The 8,710-nt window shown below is 36.9% G+C and overlaps 1 protein-coding gene across 1 annotated transcript; it reads left to right on the top strand.

The window, feature by feature from the left end:
- The first annotated feature begins 2,155 nt into the window (after positions 1-2,155).
- LOC142336332 (uncharacterized) lies at positions 2,156-7,288 on the top strand. The gene is made up of 2 exons (XM_075385086.1): positions 2,156-3,564; positions 5,060-7,288. The coding sequence occupies exons 1-2, from the start codon at positions 2,716-2,718 to the stop codon at positions 6,059-6,061; spliced, it is 1,851 nt and encodes a 616-aa protein (XP_075241201.1). The 5' UTR covers positions 2,156-2,715; the 3' UTR covers positions 6,062-7,288.
- The last annotated feature ends 1,422 nt before the right edge of the window (positions 7,289-8,710 follow it).

The raw sequence follows: 8,710 nt of genomic DNA, 5'->3' as shown, positions 1-8,710 counted from the left end.
AAAGCTGTTGAATTTAATGGCCTTGATATTACGGAATCTCTCAAAAATTTGTTAGTTTTAATGTATTTGTTCTTGCTTGCTGATTGAATGGAGTCAATTTGTTTAAAAGAAGAATCCCGTTACTGTTAAAAAATAATTGAAAGTAATAAAGTTTTTACTGAAAAATCATTTTTTAATAGCTTCGACACATTTCTCGCTCATTTTTTTTATTTTGCTATTTTTGCTTCTATTTTATTCTTTAGGTAGCCGTAAAATGCTAACCGGCCCAATAAGCTTGTAATTGAGGATTTAATGAATGATTTTACTAACCCAAAGCAGTCAACTTATTGCGAGTAGTCTTAAAGATTATGGTATTATATTTTTTAAGACTTTTAATGATTTTTCAATTTTTTCAGTGTTTGTTGTTTTTTTATGGCCTTATTCTCATCACTGATTGGTCCCATACAATTCCTCCATGCAATGTAATTTACAATTTACACGTTTACTTTTATTATGACGTATCTGATGTTTTGTTTGCTGGATAAATCTCATTATCTAATTCAATTATTAGTTGGGTGTATAACGATTTCTGTAAACTCAAACCTATTTTTGATTACCTCTCAAAAATGTGAGTCAAAAGACAGTTGAGTCCACAATGTAGATAAGCGCGGGTTGGAACATTATGTGCAAACGCACATTAACGAGCCTCCTTGTTTAACTTAGATCTGATTACTTCTGGCTTGTAATAGAAACTAAGTATGTGTTTGTTTTTGATAATTTAGGCTGTTTTATAAAATTAAAATTACTATTAGAATTTTTTCCTCAAAACTTTTCAATTTGATGTACGGTTTCGTGGTCCCGTATTGAGCTCTATGAAAACGAATATACTAGATTTTGATGGGGAAAATTGACTACTTAAAAGGAGAAGATTCGGTTCTCGCTCTTTGGTCTTGCAGCAAATTAAATTCTTTATATTTCCTTGAATATCTCTTGGAGCTTTAAAAAACTAATCAAATCTTTTGATTTTTCTCATAACGGGAAGTTTTGAAACAAAAAAAATGCTGACCATGTTTCGATGAAAACGAATTTACAGTGCCAACAAATGTTCGGAAACTCGTTGGTCTTTTTGATTAAATAAATTCTTCGTCCATCAAACTTTAAAGCTTTAATTTCCGCAGGGCTTGATCTAGCTTTTGTTTTTAGAATTAGATGGAAAAACATCTAATTTTATTAAAAATAAGCAGTTATTTAAGTTTTCGAACACCAGTAACCCAAGGAGTTCCAATTACTCCAAAACTTTGTCTTGAAGCAACGGTCGGGTCAAATCAGATTTTAAAAATGTCACTTTTGAAATGGTTCGCCAAACCTAACCCCTTTTATGTTCTATTTTTTGAAATTTTTATAGAAATTAATTTACATTCATTTTTCTCAAAATAAAATAGACTGAGAGCACTGGCCAACCCTCATCCCGAAGGTGCGTGCGTGTTTTTGTTTAAATACTTCACAGAGAATAAAATCAAAGTTACATGTTTTCCGTTCTCAATTAAAATGTTTTGTATCATTTTGAGGATTGGAATATGATGTGCAAATGCACTAAAACGTGTCTCATTCTCTATGTTTCTGTTTATCATTTTGTCAGGGGTAACTTTTGCCTGTATCTAAGATGACAAAATAATTTCAACTCGAACTTTAAACTGAGTGGTTTTGCAGCTGTTTGATCAAACTAACCATATCATTATTATTTTTAATTATTTTTAGAAAACTATTTTAAAAGTGCCTTCAATCTACCTAGACACTCATATTTTAATGAAATACGAATATCGTTCTTACGTGAAATCTTAGATTTTGGGAGTGCTAAAATAACGGCTATATAGGGTTGGGGCGCTAGCAGAAACGATCCAAGTTTTTTGTGCAAAATCATTGATTACAGTCTTAATCCTTTGAATTATGGTATTATAAATTATCTTCAATTAAGCCAATTTGCGTGAAAAATTTTGTAGATTAAATTTCATTCAAATGTTCTGAGTTGTTTTTCGAACGTTCGCTTAGACCTCAACTCTATAGGGCAGACTACAATTCAAATAGTGTCTCAAATTGAGGTCACTGAAAAGGCACTTTTTCAACCTCTATAAAAAACTTTAATAGTTCGCTTAATTCGGCTGTGAAGATCACTTTAAGCCTTTTTGGAGCAGTTCAAGGTCACCATATCAGAGCCGAAGGCGATTATAGACCACCGTCTGATAAATGTTATTTTTCGAGGGGACATAAGTTGATGTCGCTGGACGCGGAACTAAACGCGACAACCAATGTCAACTTTTCCCAGCAACAAATTTGATTTCCCAATTTATAACCAAGTAAATTTTGTTCCGCGTCCTCTGTTATAACCGAGACTTGTAGACTTACTAACTCCAACTAATTTATCATTCTACTATTTATACACTTGAAACTTTTCTCTGGGATCATTTTTGTATTATCAGTATTCGAGATATTTCCGATTCCCAGTCAATTTAAGTAATCACTTACAGTAATTTTCACTTAAATTATTATCACAAATATTTACCCGCAACTGACAAATTGTTGATTCGCGTACAAAGAAAATAGCAAAAGTTAACACCACATCATTGCACTTTGAAAAGGAAAAGTAAACAATTTGTTTAGCTTCAATTTTCCCAGAAGGCGTATTTAAAGTGGGCGCAAATTGAAAATAGTTAGTTACTCAATAAATCAAAAACTAAAATGGGTTGCATGAGTTCCAAGCAGTTATTATTCAAAGTGCTGATGGCAAACGAGGTTGGGAAGTATGAGATATCCGGTTACCTTCTTTTCCGGGAGGGCCAGGAAGGATCGCCCCAGGCTATCCGCTGCGCCCAAGGAGAACCCTCTTTGATGCTTCTAAACCACTGGAAAGAACAAGTTAACCCAGAATCCAGTCGTTTCTGCTGGAAAATTAGCCAGATTAAGACATACGGGTATTGCCATGAAACTTTCATGTTCGAGTGTAGATCTCAAATGAGTGCCCCAGTTTCCAGCAGTTCCATGCCGGTTGCCATGGCAACTCGGAATCGGAGCGCAAGTCAGTCTTCAAATAGCGAACGGTTTCTGTTCAAGACCCCGCAAGCGAGGCAAATGTTCAAACTGCTGCAGTTGTGGTGCCATGAAGAAGCTTTGAAGATGGAACGGGGCTTCGACGCAACTTTTTGGGCCAAAAACGAGGAGAAGTTATCAGTATGTAAGATGGAAACAGAGGTGCACAAACATAACCGGTGTGGCAACGATAGCCCGCGTGAACACTTATTAGCCATATCGAATAACAGAAGCCCAATTCTCGCACAGAACCCCAGCAACGTTCGAGAACAAAGAACTTCTGGCCAAGAACCGACACACCCCCAAATCGTTTACGTCAACTATGAGAATAACAACAGCACTGATCAGCAAACTCACTATTCTGGAACAGGAAAAGGCAGACGACAATCAGGGCTGTACAGTAGTTTGAGACTGGACAGAAACAATAATGACAAAAGTACTTTTGCGAATCCCTGCACAGAAGATGGCAGAGGTCACCTGAGCACGTATTCCGCCCTCAATGTAAGTAGTGAGAAAGTGACTTCACATCACCTATTGAACCCCCTACTCACCTTTTCATCCCTAGTCGAAGCCTATATTTTATAAAAAGAACTAATGCCAAGGGGGAGGTGTAATTATTGATTTTAGACATTTGGGGACCCCCGTTAAAAGTTAGAACAAATTCTTTCAAAGGGTCGAGCTTATGTCTTCCTATAGGTCAAGTCTAAGTTTTTAAGTCAAACCTAAGTTTTTTACACCTGAATTTGTCATGGTTAATTATTCTCATATAATTTGAGGCAAATTCTTTTCAGGAATTTGACATCTAAGTTGTTTCATATAAAGGGGGGACTAATAACACATGATAAGTTGGTGAACTGATTCGAGCGATAATTGGTTTACTTGTTATTCGATTAATTACTTTTGGCACTTCCACTAGCCAAAATGTATCTGAAGTAAGGTTGAGGTAATTTTTTCTGGCTTATGCTTCCTGGACTATAAAACGCTGGAACAAACCTCTGAGTTCCATTATACGCGCGCCTCTGAATTACAAAATTTTGTTAATAACGCGTAATGACTGTTTTAATTGTTTGACAAATTCTAATCAGCAGATTATTCTAATCAATAGGTTCGTAGATGTTGACGCGTTTCGCAAAAATATGAAAAAAGATATAGGAAATTATAGGAACTTGCGTCAAAATATCATCGCAATATTAGCGGAGAAATAGAAGAAAACAAATCATTTTATTCATCCCACTTGATAACAAAGTTCATTTTAACAGTCCAGGTCAAACCTAGGGAGGCTGCACGAATAAAAAAAAATGAGAAGAACTTATTCTTGGAGAACAAAAGCAATCTGAGCAGTGACACGCTTTTTGGATCTATTGCCCCCCCCCCCCCCCCATTGTGTTTTTATGCCCCTCTAATTACAATTTGTGTGTTGCTAAATAACACATTACTATGTAAAAAATAACTTAGGCACCTGGAGGCGTAAAGAAAGTAATATGCCCACTAAGCGGGAGGGGGGAGAATAGATCCCGCTTTTCTGAATAGAGCCTGTCGCAAAGTTACCGTGTTCATGATAAAAAGGCTGAGGCATTTAGACTAACTCGCACATGACAACTTTGAATGAGGACAATATTGCTCGGATTATGACATTTTGCTGCATTTTTTGTTACCTTTGTGCATTGAAATTGAGAGCCCGGGTCGAGATGTCAGCGCCGTTTTAGCACATTATTTTGTAAGCAATGCGCTGAAAGCGCTGAAATTATGTAAGAGATGCGCTGAATGCGCTGAAAATTCAAAATTTCAGCGCATTTTCAGCGCTTTTCTTACATAATTTCAGCGCTTTTTCAGCACATTTCTTGCATGAGTTTTAGCACTTTTTTCAGCGCATTTCTCACAACGTTTTAGCGCAATTTCAACGGATCCGTAAAAAAAATTGCTTGCTCGAGCAAGCAGCTATCTATTGCAGCTGTTTTTTAAGGCCTGGGGCAGTATTAAGAGTTTTCAATTTTAGACGAAACATCATCACTTCGCAAGTGTCATAGACGAGGAACAAGAAGAGGAGGAGAATGTCCCTGCGACCACGAACCGACAGGACTCATGCAAATCAGACCAGCTTTCAAATCAGAATCTTTGGACTCCGCCCAACTACGTCAACTGCGTCCAACCAGAGACTCAGACAACTGTGGCAAATGACTACTGTAATATAGACACTCCAAACTCAGTCCAGGGTCGAAGCTCCACAACACCAGATAGCCGTTCCAGTTGTTACAGTAGTGGAGTTGGAAGTTTGAGTAGTTCCTACCCAGCAACTTCTAATGTGTTCCAATTCCCCACTGATTCAAGTCAACCTTCGGGATCCAGTGGAAAAGCCGTAGTCGAGATCCACCACCATCATCATCATCATCGTCAAGGGATCTCTGGATCCCCGGTTCCATTGAACGTCGTTGGATCCGAGCGTCCTTCTCCCCGACCCTCCAACACCCAATTGAGCGTTATTTATTCGGAATTAGATGACTCAATTGCAACCAATTCAACTGGGAATTTAAATGACCTCGGACGAAAACGAAGCCGAAGTGTCGCAAGTTCCAGAGACAGTAATTCAGCAGTCGTGTACTCAGGTTCCAAGAAGCGATCAGGGGTCGGAAGATCAGGTGTTGCATATTGCCAGTTAGACGTGGAAAAAACTAGAGCATTGGCTACAACTTTAGAAAGTAGAACTGCAGAAAACCGAATGCGACAACGTCGAGCTAGCATGCACGCACAAGTGCTCGCAAATAATAGCAGCACAAATTCGGCTTCGTCACCGTCTGCTAAGAGCACGACGGGTTTTGAAGTTGGTTCCCCATCGGCTATAGGTGCCCGGCGTTCGTGGTCAAACTCAGTACGAGATAAGAAAGGAAACAGTGTTGTTGCTGTAACCGGTGCGGCGCGACTCACAAGGTCCTGTTTGAGTATCCGAAGTTTGAGACGACACAAATCGGCCAGAGCGGAAAAGTCTTCAAACAAACATTGAAATTAGAACTTTTGTTAAAAGCAAAGATGTCAAGTGGTTGCAGTTCATATAAAAATTAAAGTTACTTCTGCGATAACAGTTATTTAAATCTTTTTCAGCTGAACAAACTTAAAGCACAGAATATTTGTTTGTTTCAACTGGTGCAAAAAAAAAATTCGGTCTTTCCATTGCGCAACAAACTGCAGAAAAATATTAAGTTCTTTTAGTGCAATGTTTTTCAGCGTCATATCAAATTGTTCATGCAGACCAGAAACATTTCATCTTTTGAATTTCAAATTGCTTAAATAATTGTGCGGTGGTCCAATCAAGAACTTTTTAGAAGAGCGATGATTTTTTGAGGTGAAATGTTTAAAATGCGTATAAATTGCAAAATCCTTCAAAATATGAATAAATTTAGTCTATGCTACAAAGATAACTTTATTATCCTCCGATTCTATCGTACCCTTCAAATTTGACTAACTTCCACCCCAATCCTCCAAATCCACCAAACTACCCACAAAATTAACATGATCTGAATCAGATTAGATTTTTACTGTGTATGTATTGATTGTGAATAACACATCCAACACTCGACTTGAAAAGTTGACCCATAATTGGATGTGCTGTATAAATGAGATATATGTACTTTTTAATACCTCAATTGATTCTGCTATATTTGGTAATTGATCGATTATTCTCTTTGTAATGTTATCCTTCGCCCATCTTCCCTCGGTCGAGACTAAAGTAACCCAAAAACCCAATTGAAATTAACGAAATAGTAGTATTATTTTTAAAAATTGAGCTGTAAACAGGTTGCAAAGAACTCTGAACTTGAGATCTCTCAACACGCTAGTGTTACCACCCCCCCCCCCCCCCCCACCGCACCCTCTTCTGCTCCTTCTTTTTCGGTGCTATTATCCCAAAACCTTCAAATCTCAGCAGAACTGTTTATATTTAACCTGAAGTTGATTACATGTTTATATTGCATAATTGTGAAGTCGTGATTGCATTTATAAATAGTGCCAATGTTAACTTTGTTCTATGATATCAATATCACCATTGTTAATTGCTCTATTTGGTATTTAATGAAACTCAACAATAACCGGATGTGAAAAATTTATCTCGAAACTGATTACAAGTTTCAATTAGAATTAATTGCAGTATGGTTGCTTCCATAATTAATAGACTCAATTTTCTTCTTGTTACTTATTTATTGTTCCTTTTTTAAAAATTCGTCAAAAACTAAAATCTTTTTTCTGGAATGAGCGACAGCCGATTTTGCGAGTCTTGCTCACATTACAGCCCCCCACCGCCCCCGCCCCCGCCCCGCCCACACTCCCATATCAAACCATTAGCTCTGAGTGAAACAAGCACCACACGGGTCAAAAAATGGGAAAGCTCTGATCCTCTCACAACACGGAAGATTTCAAAGGAATTTTACATGACAAATGTTTGGGGATTTTAAAGAATAATTGTTACCGAGAACAACTGCGGCTGTAAAAGACTTAATAATTGGTCACTCTGAGAAGCGCCTGCAAATAAATAAAACAAGAGGACTTGTCTACAGTTATACTCTCCGTGTTTGATTAACAAGCTTCATCTTTTCCACTCGCAAACAGATTGTTTACGGAAATTAAACTGACCAATGTATAGTTTTCAAATGGTAATGGCTAAAATGATTCCTAAAAACCCTTCAGAGGAAAAAAGAGACTGTCAAACACAATTTCTACATTTTCTATCTCATCAGCAAAGTTTTTCTAATTCGCAGAAATGTTTTGTGATTATCAGGCCCTAAGGAGGAGAAGGACTGCATAAACCTAGCTGCTAATGATGACGTAAATTTAGTTCCGTTCACTTTAAGTTCCGTTCAATTTAGTTCCGTTCACATTTAGTTAAAGTAAGATTGAAAACAAATTAATCCAAAACACTACATGAAGTTAAAAACTTCCGCTTATCATATATTTTCCGCTTGTCGAATTTAAGATCGCATGGACATATTGCTTAATACAAAGAAAACAGAAAAAGGATGAAAACTTCATATTACTGAAGAAACAACTATAAATTTGACAAAACGGGGAGAATATCCATGGCTTTCAAATATCCGAAGCACTCTATCATTCTCGTGACTTTAAGGCATCAATGTGAACCAACGAATTAAATAGTTGTTCATTTGTGCGTTCGACTTAGCTTATGGAACAATTTTTTCACTAAGGCGATGTCGCTAGCAAGACAGGCCAATCTTGGTATGATATATCCTGATAAAAATTGGGACATAAATATCATCTTATTTTTAGTTAGTTTTTTAAGATTTAATTCAAAATAAGGATTATTACGTAATGGAAGACAACTTCCCTTAAACTTGATTTAGAAAAAAACTATGAATTTGGGCTAAATGATAAAAAAAATTTTGCGGAAATGTTCAAATGTTCAGAACAACTATTACCCTTAAAAACTAATGATAGCCTCAAAGAATTTAAAAAGATTCTTAAAAGTGCATGTATTCAAATCCTAGATACAGAACGATGTCAGAACATCAAAACTACCTCCCATTTAACTTAAAATATTAACCTTTTACAACGGCACGAACTCCAGTCTTAGTTAACTTTAGACTCAGGATCAGTACTGGACCTGTCTTGTTAGCTTCTTATTTGTATTAGGAGTCAGAGGCAC

This window comes from Convolutriloba macropyga, chromosome 3 (genome assembly GCF_964194025.1).
Source record: "Convolutriloba macropyga chromosome 3, txConMacr16.3, whole genome shotgun sequence".
NCBI lineage: Eukaryota > Metazoa > Xenacoelomorpha > Acoela > Convolutidae > Convolutriloba > Convolutriloba macropyga.
Note: the sequence above shows the minus strand (reverse complement) of the source record. Positions and strands in the feature narration are given on the sequence as shown.

What these genes read in the sequence shown, in the direction of transcription:
- LOC142336332 (XM_075385086.1), top strand. Translation starts at nt 2,716, where the DNA reads ATGGGTTGCATGAGTTCCAAGCAGTTATTATTCAAAGTGCTGATGGCA. An exon ending in GCACGTATTCCGCCCTCAAT is followed by an intron (nt 3,565 to 5,059) that starts GTAAGTAGTGAG and finishes TTTCAATTTTAG; the next exon opens with ACGAAACATCATCACTTCGC.